Raw genomic sequence first — 20,802 nt, 5'->3', positions numbered from 1 at the left:
AATCAAAGAAGATTTGGATATTTAATTGTTTTGAATATTGTTTTGTAAAAAATTGCATCAATAAAATTAAAAATTGAATAAATTTATGAATATTAACGGCTCTTCAAAATGAAGACTTGTACGGAGTTAACAGAAAATACTCAATGAACGAACGTGTTGTGTTCATTTAGTTCAGTGATTCATCTGAGCGAACCGTTTACGAACCATTAAATAAAACTTACCAGTCCCAGAAAATTTATTCTTCATTTGACGAGCGTTCGATACGGAAGCGAAGCTCTCCAATTAATTTGGAAACGTTTTTTTTTCATTGATTTATATATTTGCACAAAATGGATATAAAATCGTTTTTATTTTCATATTGTGCCAAGAATCAAACCGAACCCAAGTTCGATGTGCGTCCAACGGGTAAGTGCTATACACGGTCACAATAGCCGGTAGCATAGTTTTTTGTTGTCTTGGTTTCTTTAAGCAATATTGATTTTTCAGGACCGAAGCACCGCCAGCGTTTTCTGTGCGAAGTGCGCGTGGATCAGTGCCCATATGTGGCCGTGGGCAACTCCACCAACAAAAAGGACGCCGAGAAGAATGCCTCGCGCGATTATGTCAACTATCTGGTGCGCGTCGGCAAACTGAATGCCAAAGATGTGCCAGCGGATACGGCTGGATCGGCTTCAGCGAATGGTGGCGATGCAGGCGGCGGCGGTGGTGGCGGCGGCGGCGGACGCATCACGGGTGGCCAGCAGCGACGCTTCTTTGGCGATGCAACGCGGGGGCCACAGGATCTGGGCGAGGCGTATCGCCCGCTGAATCATGACGGTGGACGCGACCGCTTCAACATTATCGACCATGTCCAGGAGCAAAAGGACATGAACGAGGCCGAATCGATTGACGTGAATGCGGCCATACATGGCAACTGGACCATTGAGAACGCCAAGGATCGCTTGAATATATATAAACAATCGAATAACATACGCGACGATTACAAGTATACGCCCGTGGGCCCGGATCATGCCAGGTACGTAGCCCGCCCGGCATGTCAGCCAGCTGCTTGGCTGCGTTTCTCTATGATTTAGCTATGTTTATTTGTTTTTTTTTCTGTATGGCAAGCTGCGCACTGGATTTGGCGTTTGCTTTGGCCTAAATCTGGAGCGCAGCTCGTAAGTTTTGGGTTATTGACTGCTGTGCGCAATTCGTGAACAAAACCAAACATCCGAGAGATATGCCGCAAGCAAATGTGCAACAAGCATATAAAGACAGTAAACGCTCGATAAGGTGCACACACACAATAATTTAACTCTTTCATATTAGGCAGATTTATGTTCTTAGCTAAAAGTAGTCTACAATCTTTTTGTGGTTTAGTTTTAACGAGAAAGAAGAATTAGCTTCGGTCAGCCGAAGCTCAAATACCCTTTCAGATGTGCATATATATATATATTCAAATGATTGTTCCGATGTGAGCTACTAAATGATATAGCAATACGATGTTCATCATAAAGCTTTTCGATTTATGGGTTTGGTTAAGCTCTTATGATGGCAGACGACTTTGGTTTGGCAGCTAAATGATATAGTACTTCGATCCGATCGACTGCGACATGAACATGTCCAAGCTCTACCAAGTTTAAACAGAATATCTCTAGAGGATTAGGCAGATAGGCAATATTATGATCTCATCTGCAGGGGTATAAAAAGTTTGTTGGCTTTCTCAGCTCTTAACTGACTTAACAACTTCTTCTTTTCACTTTGTTTCTTTCTATATGTTTAGTGTAGTTTTTGTATATTGAAAGAGTGTTGCGTCTATCGAGCGTGTACTGTACATAAATACAACCGCGTCGCGCGGCTGGGCTTTCAGAGCGATTTGGCACAACAGATACAAAAGTAAAGACAACCGCACTTCGGAGGGTGCCTTGCATATATATTGATTTAAGATATCTATATATATACATATATTGATTTGAGATTGAGTGCGCATTGTGGCTCTGAAAGCGCCGGCAAAGCGTTTAAAACGAGAGAGTTCCCATCAATTGCGCACAGCATGTTGGGTTTTGCGATGTCTTGACCGATATTATGGTAAGTGTGGCAAGGTTGTGCACGAAGCATTAACAATTAAATTGTTTATTGCACTCCCATCAGGAGCTTCATGGCGGAGCTGTCCATATTTGTGCCGGCACTGAAGCGTAAGGTGACCGCACGTGAGACCGGCTCCAATAAGAAATCGGCCAGCAAATCGTGTGCCCTGTCGCTGGTGCGTCAGCTATTCCATCTGAAGGTAATCGAGGCCTTTAGCGGCACACTCAAAAAGAAGAAGGACGAACAACTGAAGCCGTATCCGGTTAAGCTCGATCCGAAGCTTGTCGATAGCGTGGACGAGGTGATCAAGGAGCTGGAGTTGCCCGTGGTTAATCCGCGCAACATCAAAGTAGAGCCCGATGCCGCGCCCATGTCGCTGATTGTAAGTGCATCCAGCATTATTCTCGAAGCTCTACTCTAATCCTGCTTATTGCGTAGGTCGCTACGAATCGCTTGGACACCAGCCAGGAGATCGAGACACGCCAGGAGAACATTGCCGTCATACCCTGGACACCGCCGCAGCCCAACTGGAATGCCTGGCATGCTTGCAACATCGATGAGGGCGAACTGGCCACCGCCGCGGTGGATGATCTGTCCATTGAGTACGAGCGTCAGTTGTGCGAGCGTCGCCAGAATAATGCCGAATATCGGCAGTTCTTGGAGTTTCGCGATAAGCTGCCCATTGCGGCGATGCGCTCGGAAATCATGACCGCCATCAACGAGAATCCGGTTGTCATTATACGCGGCAACACCGGCTGCGGCAAGACCACACAGATCGCCCAGTACATACTCGATGATTATATTAGCTCGGGCCAGGGCGGCTATGCCAATATTTATGTGACCCAACCGCGTCGCATATCGGCCATTTCGGTGGCTGAGCGCGTTGCACGCGAACGTTGCGAGCAACTGGGCGAAACTATTGGCTATTCGGTGCGCTTTGAATCCGTCTTTCCACGTCCGTATGGCGCCATACTCTTCTGCACGGTCGGCGTGCTGCTGCGCAAACTGGAGGCGGGTCTGCGCGGCATATCGCACATTATTGTCGACGAGATACACGAACGTGATGTCAATAGTGACTTTTTGTTGGTCATTCTACGCGACATGGTCGCCACCTATCCTGATTTGCACAGTATGCCATAGCTGGATTTCTTGCTCTTAATCCTCATGCTCATACTCCACTTTTTTCTAGTTATTTTGATGTCCGCCACAATTGATACGACTTTGTTTTCGAAATACTTTGGCGACTGCCCCGTGCTGGAGGTGCCTGGACGCGCCTTCCCGGTGCAGCAATTCTTTATGGAGGACATCATACAAATGACTGGCTTTGTGCCCTCGGCGGAGTCGCGTCGCAAGCGCAAGGAGGCCGACGATGAGGAGCAACTGTTGCTCAGCGATAATCTAGAGGAAGGCGAGCAGAATCTGAATAAAGTGTGCGAGGATAAGTACTCGCTGCAGACACGCAATGCCATGGCCATGCTGTCTGAGTCGGATGTCAGCTTCGAGCTGCTCGAATCGCTTTTGGTGCACATCAAATCGAAAAACATTCCCGGCGCCATTCTGGTCTTTCTGCCCGGCTGGAATCTGATCTTTGCACTGATGAAGTTCCTGCAAAGCTCCAACAATTTTGGTGATCCGCAACAATATCGCATCTTGCCCTGCCATTCGCAGATACCGCGCGATGATCAACGCAGAGTCTTCGAACCGGTTCCCGATGGCATCACCAAGATCATTTTGTCCACAAATATTGCCGAGACTTCGATAACCATTGATGACATTGTCTTCGTTGTGGACATATGCAAGGCGCGCATGAAACTCTTCACGTCGCACAACAATTTGACCAGCTATGCGACTGTCTGGGCCAGCAAAACCAATCTGGAGCAGCGCAAGGGTCGAGCCGGACGTGTGCGTCCCGGCTTTTGCTTTACGCTCTGCTCGCGCGCACGTTTCGCCCAGCTGGAGGAGAACTTGACGCCGGAAATGTTCCGCACACCGTTGCATGAGATTGCGCTAACCGTGAAGCTATTGCGCCTCGGCGCCATACATCATTTCCTGTCCAAGGCATTGGAGCCGCCGCCAGTGGATGCTGTCATCGAGGCGGAGGTCTTGCTGCGCGATATGCGCTGCCTGGATGCCAATGATGAGCTGACGCCGTTGGGCCGCCTGCTGGCCCGTTTGCCCGTCGAGCCGCGTCTGGGCAAGATGCTGGTGCTGGGCGCGGTGTTCGGCTGCGCTGATCTGGTGGCCAGCATGGCCTCCTATTCCAGCACCTTCTCGGAGGTGTTCGCCTTGGACATCGGACAGCGCCGTTTGGCCAATCATCAGAAGGCTCTCAGCGGTCGCAAATGCTCCGATCATGTGGCCATGATTGTCGCCTCACAGATGTGGCAGAGTGCCAAGCGACGCGGTGAGCACGAGGAGGCGCGCATCTGCGACTGGAAGGGTCTGCAAATGTCCACAATGAATGTGATGTTCGATGCCAAGGTCCAGCTGCTCGATCTGCTGCAGCAGGCTGGCTTTCCGGAGGAGTGCATGTTACCCCATCACGTGGATGCCAATGCTGATGATCCCGAGCTGGACATAGCGCTGGCCCTGCTCTGCCTCGGTCTTTATCCCAATATTTGCGTGCACAAGGAGAAGCGCAAGGTCCTGACCACCGAATCGAAAGCTGCCCTGCTGCACAAGACCTCGGTGAACTGCAGCAATCTGGCCGTGACCTTCCCCTATCCGTTCTTTGTCTTTGGCGAGAAGATACGCACACGCGCCGTCTCCTGCAAGCAACTGTCCATGGTGGCGCCGCTGCAGGTGATGATCTTTGGTTCGCGCAAAATCGATCTGGCGTCCAATGGCCTGGTGCGCGTGGATAACTGGCTTAACTTCGAAATGGATCCGGAGCATGCGGCCAAAATTGGCGCATTAAAACCGGCCCTGGAGGATCTGATTACCATTGCCTGTGACAATCCCAGCAATGTACTCCTGCTAGACGAACCCTATGCCCGTCTGGTGCGCGTGATCAGGGACCTTTGCGTGCTGAATGCCGGCGACTATGAGCTTCAGCGTGAATCCGGCGTGTTGCCCCACATGTCGCGGAACATTGCCAGCAGCGGCAGCAGCGTCGGCGGTGGACCAGCTAAGCGTGGGCGCTACGATAGTGGTCCTGGTTACGGTGGCAGAAGCGGTGGCTATGGAGGCGGCGGCGGCGGCGGTCGTCGCTATGGAGGCGGCGGAGGAGGCTATGGCAACCGTGGAGGTGGCTTCAATAGTGGAGGCGGCGGCGGTGGCTTCAACAGTGGAGGAGGTGGCTTCAACAGTGGAGGAGGCTTCAATAGTGGAGGAGGCGGCGGTGGCTTCAGTAGTGGAGAAGGTGGCGGTGGCTTCAATAGTGGAGGAGGTGGCGGTAGCTTTAATGATGGAAACGGTGGTGGCTTCAATAGAGGAGGAGGCGTCGGCGGCGGCAGCGATGATGGCTACAATAATGGAGGAAGTGACGGCGGCTACGGAGGAGGCGACAATGGCTTCAACAATGGAGGAGGAGGCGGCTTTAGCTCTGGAGGAGGCGGCGGCGGCTTCAATACTGGAGGAGGAGGCGGCGGCTTTAACTCTGGCGGAGCAGGAGGTTTTGGCGGCGGCAACAATTTCCAAAGCGCGGGAGGCAACTGGGGCGCATTTTCCAATCGTCGCTTTTAAATGTTTTTTTTTTGTAATATTAAACCTATATTCTAATTATGTCTGATTACATTTAAAATAAAATATCTACGATCCGCAATCGTATTGCAAAAACAATGCACAGAGTTTGCAGAGAGTTTTATGTGAATTATAAATTAATTATAAATAAGTATTAATTGGCAATTGGACGACTTATGGATTATAGTACTCCAGCTGGCACTCGATGCTGCAGAAGTACTTGGCCAGCAGCCTCTCCTCGCCGATGTGCGCCGCATTGAGGCAGGTGTGGCACCAGCGTTTGCGCTTGATGTTGGCCAGCAGCTCGTCCGGCGTTAGCGCCGTTTCGGCCTTGGGGCTTTGGGTCTGGCGCTGCGCTTGGTAGACGCTCAGCTCCCAGTCCCAGCGCTTGTCCAGCTCCCAAATGCGCGTTAATTCGTCTAGAATCCGGGTGCCTGTTAATTTTGCCGGTTGCTCGCGGAGTAGTTTGCGCAGCTTATTTGTTGCGCATTTAAGGCGTTCGTAGTTTTTGGCATATTCGTGTTCCATTTTAATTAAATGATTTACATGAAAAGTTTGTGTCGATTTTGTTGCTGTTTTTTTTGAAGCGTTTTCGTTTTTGATTGCGGTTCTGTTTTTCAAGCGCTCTGCTGGCAAGTCGAAGGGTATAGTTACATCAGAGTCTTCGTCTGAGCTAATATATACTATGCTGGACATTGCTAAAGATTTATAATAAATCCTTGCCTTAGACAATAATTAAATTCAATTCCATTTCAGCTGACCGCGAATTTGCCGTTATGTTTGAACGAGGGCTACCAAATATATGGCCAGGGCTGCCGGTAAATGCTTAGTCAAAGTGTTTTCGTTCTATTTCTATTATTTTTCTTAAACTTATTTTGAGCCATGCAGTTTTATTATTGTTCACATCATTTGTTTGGTTTTATTATTTTGATTATCATAAGAAATTTAAAATTCTAGAATCCTCCCATTTTGAAACTTAACGGCCAATTTAACAGCCTGGCAACTCTGTCTGGTTGAGCAACTGTTGCAGCGTACCAAGCTTATGATTTTAAACTAATTCTATCGAAAATGTTATCGATTATTTGCGATAGCAGCGCCGCCATTCAATTAAAATAAGCGTCGTTTGCCTTTTGTGCGCGCGGTTTTCTCTTGCATTTTGGTTTTACTTGCTGACTTGTTTTACATAGTTTACTGTTTATTCAAGTTAAGTATATTCGAAAAACAATGGATTTCGACAATGCCAAGGAGAACATACAGCCCTTGGCAAGTGGGCGCAATATCAGCCTTCTGCAGGCATCGCTATGCCAGGACGCCTCACAGGAGCTGAACGCGCAGCGCAAGCAGCTGGAGCTGGACATCAAGAACTACACTGGCGACGATCCGCTGGAGCCATGGTATGCCTACATATGCTGGATTGAGCAGAGCTATCCGGCGGGCGGCAGCAATTCCGGCCTGCAAAAGGTCATGCACAAATGCCTGACACGCTTCGAGCAGGACGAGCGCTACAAACAGGATCCACGCCTGATCAAGTTGTTCATCAAATTCGTAAGTCTGTGACGGCAAGCTGGGGCCTTGATAAAATATAACAGCTCCTTTGTTTGACAGATGGGCAGCCAGGGCGATCAGATCGAGTGCTATCAGCAGATGTACAACAGCGGCATTGGCACTATGCTGGCGGATTTCTATATAGCCTGGGCCTACAGCTACGATCTGAGTGGGAATATGCGCAAAGCCAACGAAATCTTTCGCCTGGGCGTTGAGTGCCGCGCCGAGCCGCTGGAGGAGCTCAAGGAGGCGCAACAGCATTTCGGCTACACGGTCGCTCAGCGCATGCTCTACAGCGAGGGCGAGGAGACAACTGCTGTCACACAGGAGCTCAACGATCGCCGCCTGGCATTGCGTTCGCTGCATGGCCAGAAACGCAAGAATACGCTCACCGTCGGCAGCGTGCGCACGGGCGCCGCTATCAGGAGTAATATGCCCGGCGTGGTGCACGTAAGTTGCAAAAAATAAACAAAAATTAAAGGAAACTAAAGCCGTTTTCATTCCAGAACACTGGAGCCAGCACCAGTCGAGCGGGTCGCAATGCCAACCGTCAGCTGGAGGTGTTCAACGATGAGAACGCGGATCTCAATGTGCCGCCACCGCCGCCAATCGCTGAGCCAGAGACGCCGCCGGCGGACGGCAAATCCAGTCTGCGTTCCATAATCGATGCAGCACGCCAGCAGGAGAATCTCAAAGAGCCGATAGCCTGGAGCAAGCCGCACAAGCATGGCAAAATCTTTGCCGCCACGGCCGCACACGATCCGGCCTTTCCCATACACGTGGACGAGAAGACGCTGCCGCCCATTGTGGATCCCGATGGCAATACGCTAAAGGCGTTCAAATATCCACCCAACTTTAAGCCGAAAAATACACCACAAGAGCCTTGGGTAACACCGGTGACCATTGAGGATGAGCCGGACACGAATACGCTGCCCTGCTACAACAAATGCATGCTCTATCCGCGTCCCAATATGGAGTTCTCGCCCGAGGAGTATCGTGCCTATTGCTGGTTCAGGCGTCGCAACGAACAGCATCCGTATGTGCTGCGCAACGAGGCCTGGTGGGGCAATGGTGGTGCCTTTGGCGTGCGTCGCTATCCCAACTTTGCCAGCGTATCCAAGCCGCAGGCACGCGACGAGCTGGATGCATATTACAAGCCGCCGGCGGTGCCGTCTTTAGCTGCGCTGCTGGACAAGGTCTACAATGATGAGGAGCAGCAGGAGTATCAGCTGGAGGAGCTGCTGGTGGCCAAGTGGCGCCAGAAACTTATCACAAAGCGCGGCGTCATGGACATGGAGGAGACGGTCTGCCTGCCGGGCGAGCAAATGCCGCGACGCAAGAGTTTCTTTCCCAATTTGCAGCCGGGCTCGAGCCGGAAGTCGATTATGCCGCGCATATCCTGTGTCATGGAGGAAGACGAGGACAAGGAGGCAGAGGAAGAGCAGCTAATGCAGCAGCAGCAGGTTGAGCAGACAAAAACACCTGAACCCCTTGCCATTCCAATATGGGAAGATCCTGCTGCGGAAGCCTTGCCGCCAATTCCAACTGAAATTGTGGCTCCAACTCCGACTCCCAACCCAATCCTAGCTGTTACATCTCCCGCCGAGGATAAGTTTGTGATGCCTGCGCCGCCCACGCGCAAAATTGAAATATTCGAAGATGATGCCATGCCGCCGCCGCCGCCGGCTGCAGTGAAGCCCGCGCCCAGCGCTTTCTTTGATGCAGATGAGACGTGTTCGACGCAAATGTTTAACATATTCATTAAGTCGCAGGCGGTGAGCACGCCGAAAGCGCCACATAAACAGGCGCCGGCACGACAATTCGGCACCCTACTCAAGGAGACGCCGCCGCCGCCAGCAGCACCAGCTGCTCCATTGCCGCCCGCGAGCGAGGAGCCAACCGAGCCGGACACGGCGGTCGTAGCCGCTGGTCAGACGGTGTCGCCCATGCTGCGCAAGCAGCTATCGACCATACTGGAGACATCGGAGCATGGTACGGGCGCCACAAATGGCACCACCAAATCCACACTGACCAGCACCACATCGACCACATCCAACACGAACAGCACATCGCCCAGCTTGCAGGCGACAGCCTTTATGCTTAGCAGCACGCCGGGGCCGACGCGTCTGCAGCGACAAATGGTCAGCGAGCTGTCCGTGGTGGGCGAGGAGTCGACAGCGGCTGGTAATTTCCAGCGCCTCGAGCTCTGGGAGCCGAATGCGCCCAGTGTGCCGCTGCTGAAGTCGCTGCGCTTTCAGGAGGACAAAACGGAAACGGTGCCCAAGCCGTTGATGGCCTGCTACCAGGAGGACAAAACGGAAACGTTGCCCAAGCTGCCGCTCACTTTGCCGGACATGGCGAATGCATCGCAGCTGCCGCTGCCGTCGGTGCCGCAGCTGCCAACGGAATACGACGATGACGACGACCTGTGCGGGCTGTTCGCCAAGACGCCGCCCAAGACAAAGACATTCGGCTCGCCGCTTTTCGCGGCCAGCTCGAAGCGCATGTGCGAGCAGCAAACGCCCGAAATGTTCAGCAAGTCCGTGAAGCAAGTGGAGCCAGCCAAGAAGAGCTCCTTTGAGGTCTTTAAGGATGAGAGCTATGCGCTGTCAGGGCTTAAGCCCAGCAGCAAGGCGTCGAGCAGCGTCAACAAGCTGGCCGATTCCCTAATGGCGGATCTCTCCTTTGTGCCGGAGACGCAGCAGCCAACGGCTTTGGGCGATAGACAAACTCAAGCGGCGGCACAAAAGAAATTTGAGATCTTTCTGGATGAGACCATGCCGCCGCCGCCGCCGCCACCTGCGGTGCCGTCCATGATGAACTGCACCCTGCCCGAAACGCAATCGGATACGATTGGTGTGGCGCATTTGACGGCCTCCTTTATGAAGGACCTGAGCAGCTGTCCGCTGCCGCTGCCTGTGCCCGTTAAGAGTCCAGCGACGGTGGCGCCAAAGAATTTCGAAATATTTTTGGATGAATCGTTGCCAAACATGCCGCCACCGCCTCCGCCGCCGCCGCTTGATCTATTGGACTGCACGTTGCCCGAAACGCAGCCACAAGGCGCTGCGGTGTTGGATCACCAGGAGACAATTGGACCGGCACATCTGACCGCTTCCTTTATGAAGGATTGCACAGAGCTGAGCAAGTGCCCGTCGCCGCCAAGCACGTCCGGCAATCGCTCCACAACGGCAACAGCTACGAAGAGCACAACAAAGCTCAAGTTTCTGCAGGATTTGGAAAAATCCAGCACACAGACGGAGTCCAGCAAAGGCTCCAATGATTACTTTGAGCTAAATGCCGCCACCGAAATGTTTGCCAGCAACATTAGCATGATCAAGAACTCGACGCTGCTGCCCGAGACGAGCAAGCGCAGCAAGTCGCCCCTGGAGCAGCCAGCTCCAGTTGCAGCAGCAGCTCCAGTGTCCGCTCCAGTGTCCGCTCCAGCTGTTAGCCAGCCCGTGCCGCTCATTGTTCTGGACGAGCCCGAGGACGATGAACGCAGTATTTATTACAAGGCGACGCCGGTGACACCCAAGCAATCGCACCATTCCTGGCGAGAGTCGAGCATTGGCACGCCGCCCAAGCAGGAATTTCGGCATCCCAAGGCGAGCTTTGACGAATCCGTGCTGAACAGCACGCTGGCCAGCGGCAATGTGAACCCCTTCAGTGTGGACATCATCAATTCGCTGCTCGATCATCTGGAGTTCTCGATGTATATCGAAAAGCTGCCCAATTGCCAGCTGACGGGTCATGTGAAGCGCGTCCTGCCGCAGTCCACGCTGGAGGTGAACGGCGAACAGTTCGAGGTGCACAAAATAATTGGCAAGGGCGCCTACGGCTCCATATTTAGCGGCATTCACTGCAAATCGGGCAAAAAGGTTGCCTTCAAACAGGAGAAGCCCACCAACTACTGGGAGTACTATATCTGCCTGGAGGTGCACTCGCGCCTCAAAAACGACAACATGGTATTATCTACAAACTAGATATTTTCCCATTTATCTAACTAAAGTTCTGATTCCTGTTCTTTATAGATTCCCGCCTATATGAACATTGATTATGCTCTGGTGGGCAACAATAGCAGCGTCTATATATCGGAGCTCTCGGATTATGGCTCGCTCATCACGGTCTGCAACAAGTACAAGAAGCATACCGGCAAAAATATGGACGAGCACGTTGTGATGCATCTCTGCTGTCAACTGTTGGACATTGTCGATCATCTGCACGCACTGGACATCATTCATGCGGACATCAAGGCCGATAATTTTCTGCTCATGCGACCGTAAGTATTTATTTATTTATTAATGGTACAACAAATTATGAAAATGAAATGCTAAAAGTCTTATTAGAATACACAATAGCATCACTGACACGATGGAGGTGGGAGAAATGAAAGAAAGAAGTTATTAATTAAGTAAAGAAATGTTCACTAGATTTATAGAGTGTTAGGTAGATAGGATAAAGAGATAGTGATGGATAATCACCGATCCGATGTTGGTAATTTATAGCCTGTCCGGCAAGCTATGCCCCTACTCATACTTGGGAATGGTCAGGGAGTTCCTGAAGGTATCCTGCAACGATTTTACAAGGGGTAGAGAAAGTTCGCTGGAGAAAACGTGTTACAAACTATTGTCATTTTTACAAAGTTAGCGAAAATAATTATGCATAGCGTAATCTGTTTTCTGGTGGTCAATTCCTGGTGTTAGTTAGGGCTGATCCTTAGTTTCAATTGCGATATAATAGGATAATAAGATTAGAAAAAGGATTATAAGAGCCATAATACCATCTTTAAGCCCTGAACATTTTTGTATCGAATTTAAGCACGAAGGGTATCTTCTAGTCGGGCACACTCGATTAGAGCACACTTATATCTATTACTTAGATATATAGTGTATATATTAAGCATATGTTTCTCGGTATACAGGATAGGAAGGAGTACACCTAATGAAAAGACAAGTCTAGCCCAAAATTTAAATAGCTGCAGCTCACAAAATTGTTGCAGAGCGTGTCTTATAACAAATATATATAGTTATATATTAGTCAAAGCTGTTCGCAAACATCTATAAAACCGCTTTACAGCAATAGAATTTAATATATTCGCACCCACTAAATTTGTGACTAAGAGAGGGAATCGAATTTACAAATTGCTTTTGACATTTTGCATCTTCTGTTTACAGCTTGAGCGTGCAGGCAAATGAGCTTAGTGTGCAGTTGATTGACTTTGGTGTGGCGATTGACACCAAACTTTTTCCGCCCAATCAGACGTTCGACTATGTGCACAATGAGGATGCCTTCAAATGCATCGAGATGCGCACACAGCGCCGCTGGACGTATCAATTGGATTTGTTCGGCCTGGTTGGTGTGATGCATGTGCTGCTCTTTGGCCGTTATATGGAGGTAACACAACGTCAGCCAGCCGGCATATGGATGCCAAAGACGGCATTTCCACGCTATTTCAGTCGCCAGACATGGGAGTCCATATTCCGTACGCTGCTCAATGTGCGCGACTGTCGCAGCATGCCGAATTTACAGCAGCTGCGTACGCTGCTCAAATCGGAGCTGGCCGAGAAGGAGAAATATGTGGAGGCGGCCATAACCAAGTTTAACATGATAATGCAAAGGAACGGTTAGGTGTAGGCTGCAGTTGTTGCTTTTATATCTATAACTATGTTCAAATTGTAGTTTATTAATTAAAAATGTAATTAAATTATGTTCATTTTTTTTTTGTCACCTCTTTGTAACTGTCATATATTCAATTGTCTTGCACGACGTTGCCACATTATTTGTACACTGATATTTTTGGTATTTCTGTAAAAACTACTCAAAAATACCAACATATGCCACAAGAATTGTGTTAATCCTCTAAGACTAGATTAAGGCATTTCAATTAGACGCGTCTGGTAGAATTGTTTAATAAATATGTTTATTTGCTAAGCGTATATCCTTTTACAACAATTCAGAGATCCTTTAAATAACCACAATTGAGCGCTTTGTGCCGTTAGAGTCGCGGTTGTTTTACAATTTTGCGCATATAAACAAAATAATTTCAACCCAATTAAGTGGTTTTACGTAAATTTTACAATGCGGCAGCGTACCGAGCATTAACTGAAGCGCAGCAATAACAGCCGAACCAACGTACCCGCCCCTGCTGCCTTGCCTCTCCCCCTCCCGACCGTCTGGCCACCTACTCAATTCGAGTGCAATGCAATTTTTGGTTGAATCAAATAATTTGGGTTATAGCACTGGCATTTTGTGGATGTGGCGCCATTTGCATTTTACAGGCACTCGTCCTTTCCAGCCAGTTGGCAGTAGTACTTATATACATATACGCATACAAATATATTTGGACACTAACCGCTGCTATATACGTTTCCGGCGATGTCGGAGCTGTTGTCGTTGTCGTCGTTGCGTGCGCGTCGCAATTGGGCCTGTGGTCATGTGTTGTGTGCATATGCACAGCATATAAATCAAAGTCAAAACAGCTAGACATGATTCACAAATGATCAAAACAGACGAGCGACGGTCTGGCAATGCTGCCAGCCAAGCGCCGCCATATGAAAGTCTTATAAATCAACTCCTGGGTGTTGTGTTTGCACGCTGGCTGCTGTTAGCCGTGGCCAGAACAATTGCATGCGGTTGACTTTTTGACTGCAACTGCTAAGTTAGCACAAAATTTTTGCGGGCCGCGCGTTGCCACTGCGAGCAGTTTGTCAAAAATTTTGATTAGCCAAACCAAAATTCTGAGGCCGTTGCGTATACGTATGTGCGAGGGAAATTACCTTATATGTGTGTGCACCAGGGTTGCCAGCCGGTTTTTTACTGAGCCGGGATTTTTTATTGTTAACCTGCCGCCATTATATTAAAATGCCTAGCGGCGAGGGAAATTACCTGTTGTATGTGTATGTGTGTATGTGCCAGCCGGTTTTTACTGATCCAGTTGGAAGCTGGTTTTTTTGTGGGTTGCAGCTTTGATTTTAGGATTAGGCGATAAAATATTATATATATGCATATGCATATATGGTACATATAGATTTTCGGGCAAATTTAAAGCAGCTGCTGCTCTAAGTCTGCCTTGGAGTTTTATTTACCAAGCAATTGTTGTGGTTTTATTTGCGCTCACACACTCAAACACAGGCACACACTAATGCAGCATGGGTCTCACATGGACATACATGATTTATGCAAATTGAAAATGACCTTAGACCCTGACACACACACACACACACACACATATATATATACAGACACGCTGGCATGAACACTGTCCATTTACCATGTCATGCTTGTTGTACATGCATAAGCACATACATACACATGCATATACTATATGTGCAGATGTGTGTGTGTGTGCGTTTTTCGGCTCCTGTTGACTTGATTGTGGCAGCTGCTTGCCGCTTAGCTGCTGCTCGGACCGCATCCACATCCACATCCACAGCTTTCACAGCTTCCACAGCCATTTGCAGTTGCACAGCTTAGCAGCCGGGCCAGTAAACCCCTAAAGGATGGCTGGTCGTGGGGAGGGGGGAGGGGGAAGGGGGGGCGTGGGGTTCTATAGTCGCCATCATGCATTTTGCATCATCAAGCATTTTTGCGCCATTATTTCATGAAATTCACATTTATTTTGCAGCTGCTCTGGGCTAAAAGCGCGCCCCTTGGCCAACAACATGAAAAACTCAACATTGGCCATATGTATTTTAGCCTGTTCAATGTTTTGTTATATGGCTTTTAAGAAGAAAAATACGAGAGATTAGAGAAGCTGCTTTGTTGGCAAGGCCAACACACACACATATATGTACACATATTGCCTGCCTTGGCAGCCTTTCAGAGTCCTTAGATTAAACGGAGTTTTCCAACGAAAAATACGAATTTAGAAAATAGAAATTAAATATAAAATATGGGCACTTTTGTTGGTGCTGTCTATAAATAATAATTGTTGTAGCTCTCTAAAAATATTATCGTGCCTTTAGAAATATTCCCTTAATTAGCAACTGGCTTTAATTGTTTTGTTTTTTATACTCTCAGCCCATTGAAAATGGGTAAAAGGGGTATTATGTATTTGTGCAAATGTATGTAACAGGCAGAAGGAAGCATCTCCGACCCCATAAAGTGTATATATTCTTGATCAGCATCAATATCCGAGTTAATCTAGCCATGTCCGTCCGTCTGTCCGTCTGTCCGTCCGTCCGTCTGTCCGCCTGTCCGTCTGTCCGTATGTATGAACGCAAGGATCTCGAAACCTATAAGAGATAGAGACTTGCAATTTTAGCTGTAGGTCCTCCTAGTCCCCGCACAGATCGAGTTTGTTTCCGATATTCGATAACTTGCCCCGTTTCCAAATAATCGATAAAAAATTATATGAGCTAGAGTCACCAAACTTGACATGTAGATTGTAGAATAGTATATATACATCAAGTATTTTTAATTTCATACCTATCGCCTGTCGGAAGAAGAGGGTTCAGGGTATCCCCTAGTCGGGAGCTCCCGACTAGAACCTCTTGCTTGTTGTTTATTAATTTTGTTGTTTTTTTTTTTGTTATCGTGTTTGCTGTTTTTTGCATGTTTCTAATCTCAGGTGAGAAGGTAAGATATTGATGTAATCTGTGGAATTGGACGCATCGTGTCGCGTTATTTTAATATATAATTATAATATAATTGTCAATAATAATTGTTTTATTTTCCAGCTATTTGAAACGAGCACTACAACAACATATTTTGCTCTGCTCCCAACATATTAACAAGATCTTATCAACATTGCATTACAATATCTTAGTTCCTATAGGCAGAATCGATTTGAAATAGAGTTTAAGGGATATGTAAGGCGTATCTGATAGGGTATTTAAGCTACGACAAACATGTAATTAAAATATTATCTGCATTGGACTACTATATCATATATTTCCTAGAGGGACAATCGACGAAAACAAAGCTCTGGGGATATATAAGGCATTGCCGAGAGAGTATTTAAAATACAAGTTCTGGCTTGTTTTTATATTATTGTTGCATTTTTCAAATTTTTTGTATATTTACTTTCGATTAATGAAAATCCTAACATGTTAGGAAAATCTGATTAAAATTTGACTACAATATCATATAGTCTCCATAGGGAGAATCGGTTGGAAACAGAGTTTTAGTAGAGAGTAAGGCCTATCTGTTAGGGTATTTAAACTTCGGCAACCCGTGTATATACAAGTTCTGGCTTGTTTTTATATTATTAGATTTACTTTTGATTAATTAAAATCCTAACATGTAAGGAAAATCTTATTAACATTGCTCTACTATATCATATAGTATCCATAGGGAGAATCGGTTGGAAACAGAGTTTCAGTAGAGAGCAAGGCCTATCTGTTAGGGTATTTAAACTTCGGCAATCTGTTTTTGTAAGTGTTCCGGCGTGTTTTTTTAGTTATTGTTGCATTTTTCAAATTTTTTGTAGATTCACTTTCGATAATTAGCAATTATTACCCAACAAGAGATGCTATCAAAGTTGTTTGCCATACTGCCAGTCACTTGTAATAATCATATGCTAGCCTTAAATGCTATACTACAGTATGTTATCGTTATGTGGTAAAATGCAATAGTTTATACAAAGTCGTCAGGCCTATAGCTTGGTATTTGGCGATCGTATATGCAGGCAGGGCAATTAAATGCGAGTGCGGTTATCGTTCGCTTAATCAGACGCATGATAAAACATATACATATATCAAGGAACACCGAGTTAAGCCCAGTCAGCAAGTCTAATTGCGCTAATAAATGTCTGGCACTTGTAGTTTTTTATGGAATTCCATAGCAAGTATATCCGAGACGGAGCATTCAAAAATGCGCCAGACGTATTTCAGATATTGACACGCGTGGACGTTTCGTGTTTTCTCGTCTGTCTCTGGGGAAGCCAGTTTTTTTTTTTCATTTATAAAACAATAAAATATAATCGTAAAAGTTGAGTTACTGTCGCGTAGCGTGTAATTCATTTGACTAAATGAGCGTGTCCGTTGAAAATACAGGTGAATATCGTTGCGTGTGCAGAAAGAATTTGATAGGTCAAGTGGAAAGAATCAAAAGAGTTTTGTGACCTTGAAAATGCAATTTTAATGTGTTTTATAATTAATATAACAAATAATACTCAAATGAAATAAATGTATATTAAATGTGTGTAAAAAAGTGATGAAAGGAAATACATAAAATAATTTGTATGTCCTTTAAACCAATGCATAAATTATGTTTGATTAAACATTGACTTGTTAAAATGTGTTACGAATTAATAAGTTTGTTAATAACTAAATTTAATGGCTGTCTATTTTATTAGACTAATCTGAGATAGTTGGAAAACAAAGTTGTTATCAATTGTCGCCTTTTTTCTCAAAGTTGAATACAACGCCCACAAATTGACCTTATCGATTCTTAATCATTTGTTTATAATATTATTTAACAAATACTCAAAACTTGAATATTTTTTCTACGACTCTTCAATTTAAACACATGCTTAACAAATGACATCAGCAAAGTATAAGTTCTAAATTTACGCTAAATATTTCCTTTATATTGTTTCTATAAATGTTTAGTATTAATTGCAGTGCTGTTGAAGTTGATAATTTTTGGAATTTGTGACCCACTCAAAATTTTAATGCCCCACCAACAAGTCGAACTGGCCCAATTTAAACTAAACTCGATATCAGTATACAAAACTTTGTGCATATATTTACAAATGCTTTTCAAGCAAAGCACGCGACATTTGCTGCATAATAAACAAGTAAAAGGTGATATAGTGCGGGGGGCGTGCTCGACTAGCGGATGCCCTGTAACTTCTTCTATGAACAGCAAATGCGGCATTATAAAATAATATAGCGTGGTTAGTGAGTTGATAGATAGAAAACAATCTTTATAGGATTTACAAAAGGGGGAATGTGTGTATTAATATTATAATTATTTATAATATTTGAATAATTAATGTATATGTATTTATAATATTTGAATAATTTTTGTAAATTTTGTTGATGGTTAAGAAATCTTTAAAATATATAGAAGACATATTTCACAATAATTCAAAGAATAAATAATATAATATAATAATATATAATAATTTGTAATATAATGTAATATAATATAATATAATGTAATATAATATAATATAATATAATATAATATAATATAATATAATATAATATAATAAATTATTATATTATATACACGTAAACCATATAGCCTCACATAACCTACCCCAATCTTTCCCGTATTACGAGCCATATTTATTACGAAATGTTATTATTATTAATAAAACTTATCAATCCTCCCCTCTCCGTCTCTCTCTCTCTCTCTAAGGCCCATTTATTGGCATACGACATCTGCAGGCAGCGCTGCTCTTCTTTGCGATTGTCGTCAATTACATAGCCCGGCTCAATGTCAGCGTGGCCGTCGTGGCCATGACGGATGCCGCGACCTCCAATCCAGACTTTCCGGTATGCAGTACTTAAATTCAAATTCTAGTGTAGCTGGCTAAAGTCATGTCTGCTTGCAGGAATACGACTGGTCGGAGGCGCAGAGATCCTACATACTGTCCAGCTTTTACTGGGGCTACATAATTACCCAGTTTCCGGCTGGGTTTCTGGTGCGTCGCTTTGGCGCCAAGCAGGTGCTCTTTATACCCACCTGTGCCACCGCCGTGCTGAGCGCTGTGACGCCCTACTGCATCGGCTGGGGCGGCTGGGTGGCGTTCAGTGTGCTGCGCATTGTGATGGGTCTGTTCCAGGGACTAATCTTTCCGTGCATACACGAGCATTTGGCCAAATGGTCACCGCCCAAGGATCGGAATCGTTTGGGCGTCTTTGCCTACTCGGGCGCCGATTGCGGCTCGGTTCTGGCCATGGCTATTAGCGGCCTGATTGCCAACAGCTCGATGGGCTGGCCGGGCATATCGTATGTCTCGGCCGGACTGTGCGGCATCTGGTGCGTAGTCTGGCTGCTGCTGAGCGCCAACAATGCGCCCAGCTCACGTTTGGTGGGACTCGACGAGCGTGTGTATATCGAGCGTTCGATGAAGCGCAATGATGGCTTCCACGCCCAGAAAATACCGATACCGTGGCGTGCGATTTGGACCTCGGTGCCGTTCTATGCTCTGCTGATAGTGCGCAGCGCCCAGGGCTGGGCGAACTCCACAATGCAGCTGCAGACGCCGGCCTATATGCACGGCGTGCTCGAGATGGATATCAAGAGCAATGCCCTATTCTCAGCGCTGCCGTTCCTGGCCATGTGGTGCATGTCGTATGTCTATCTGGCATTTGCCGATATCGCCATGTCCCGCCAGTGGATGTCGCTGACGACGCTGCGCAAGTCCATCAATACGATATCCTATTGGGGTCCGGCCGCTGCGCTGATTGGCATCGGTTTCCTCGACAAAAGCCAAACGGGCCTGGCCATTGCTTTGATGACAATTAATGCGGGCCTCAATGCCGGCTCCGGCATTGGCAGCATTCTAACCATCATCGACATGTCACCCAATCATTCCGGCATGCTAATGGCCATTGTCAACGGTGTGGGCAACATTTTTCCGCTTCTAACGCCGCTGCTGGTGGGCGTCATTGTCACCGAGCCCGTAAGTTGAACCGACCACATGCCGTCCGACAACTATTGTGAACGCCTTTTGTTTTGGTTAAATTTTCTCTTGTTCAGAGTTCGCGCAGCCAGTGGCAAATCGTGTTCGCCTTGACGGCCATTGTCTTCTTCTTTGGCAACTTGGTGTACATCATTTGGGGCACCACCGACCAGCAGCCCTGGGATGCGGTCGATTTCCTTGGCCCGCGCGATGCCGAGCAGCAGCCGCAGCCGCAGCTGTCGCTTGAGCTCACGAAAGGCAAGCTGAAAGGCGAAAAGGAAATCTAAGTAAATATCAAATGCAAGCAGAAGATAAGCTGTGAGAACTTAAGCTAAGTAGAGAATTAAGCAACAAATTAATATGCCGCGTGGCACGCGGCGTATGCGCAATACATACATTACGTATACGTATCTATATATATATATATATATATATTTGGCATGGACCGAAACTTGTCGTGGCCGCAAAATGTGGTTAAGCGTTGATTAAACCGAATTGTAGTCACTTTTTGCGGACAACAGCGTTGATTTTTAATTAAAAATTCTTTAAACGTTTTTTGCCAGCATTTTAATTTCTTGTTTGCGCGCATTTTTCCAGCGTCTTCCAATTCTGCTGCTGCTGCTGCGGCTGCTGCTTGGGCTACCGCAAAATGTAATAGAAAATTCTTACTACTATTTCTGCTTTTGAATGAATTCATTTTCTATTTTTGGTATTTTGGGCCACACGCATTTGCATGGCCAGCAGACTTTCAGTCACTCAATGCCAAAAATGAAAGAAATTCCAAAAAAAAAAATGAAGAAAAACCCGAAACTTTGCACACAAATCAGAAAAATGGACACTTGGCGGAATTTATGCACGAACGCGTGCGCACAGTACGTTTCTGCGTCCGGCAATTGTTTGCCAGCAGCCAGCAGCCAGCAGCCAGCATG

At 46.7% G+C, this 20,802-nt stretch overlaps 3 protein-coding genes across 3 annotated transcripts; all 3 read left to right on the top strand.

The window, feature by feature from the left end:
• The first annotated feature begins 246 nt into the window (after window positions 1-246).
• Window positions 247-5,751, top strand: mle (maleless). Its single transcript, XM_064691744.1, has 5 exons — window positions 247-405; window positions 487-1,015; window positions 2,131-2,449; window positions 2,506-3,196; window positions 3,257-5,751. The coding sequence occupies exons 1-5, from the start codon at window positions 330-332 to the stop codon at window positions 5,749-5,751; spliced, it is 4,110 nt and encodes a 1,369-aa protein (XP_064547814.1). The 5' UTR covers window positions 247-329.
• Window positions 5,752-6,858: 1,107 nt separating this feature from the next.
• BubR1 (Bub1-related kinase) lies at window positions 6,859-13,229 on the top strand. The gene is made up of 5 exons (XM_064691721.1): window positions 6,859-7,293; window positions 7,354-7,743; window positions 7,800-11,258; window positions 11,325-11,572; window positions 12,468-13,229. The coding sequence occupies exons 1-5, from the start codon at window positions 6,973-6,975 to the stop codon at window positions 12,919-12,921; spliced, it is 4,872 nt and encodes a 1,623-aa protein (XP_064547791.1). The 5' UTR covers window positions 6,859-6,972; the 3' UTR covers window positions 12,922-13,229.
• A 3,905-nt stretch (window positions 13,230-17,134) lies between these two features.
• On the top strand, window positions 17,135-20,427 carry LOC135434978 (putative inorganic phosphate cotransporter). The gene is made up of 4 exons (XM_064691812.1): window positions 17,135-17,288; window positions 18,604-18,740; window positions 18,800-19,873; window positions 19,951-20,427. The coding sequence occupies exons 1-4, from the start codon at window positions 17,264-17,266 to the stop codon at window positions 20,158-20,160; spliced, it is 1,446 nt and encodes a 481-aa protein (XP_064547882.1). The 5' UTR covers window positions 17,135-17,263; the 3' UTR covers window positions 20,161-20,427.
• The last annotated feature ends 375 nt before the right edge of the window (window positions 20,428-20,802 follow it).

This window comes from Drosophila montana, unplaced genomic scaffold, assembly GCF_035044405.1.
Source record: "Drosophila montana isolate Dmon_TW-CO22-7 unplaced genomic scaffold, ASM3504440v1 contig_3468_1, whole genome shotgun sequence".
Lineage (NCBI taxonomy): Eukaryota > Metazoa > Arthropoda > Insecta > Diptera > Drosophilidae > Drosophila > Drosophila montana.
The sequence above is the reverse complement of the archived record's forward strand: the minus strand, read 5'-3'. Positions and strand labels throughout refer to the sequence as shown.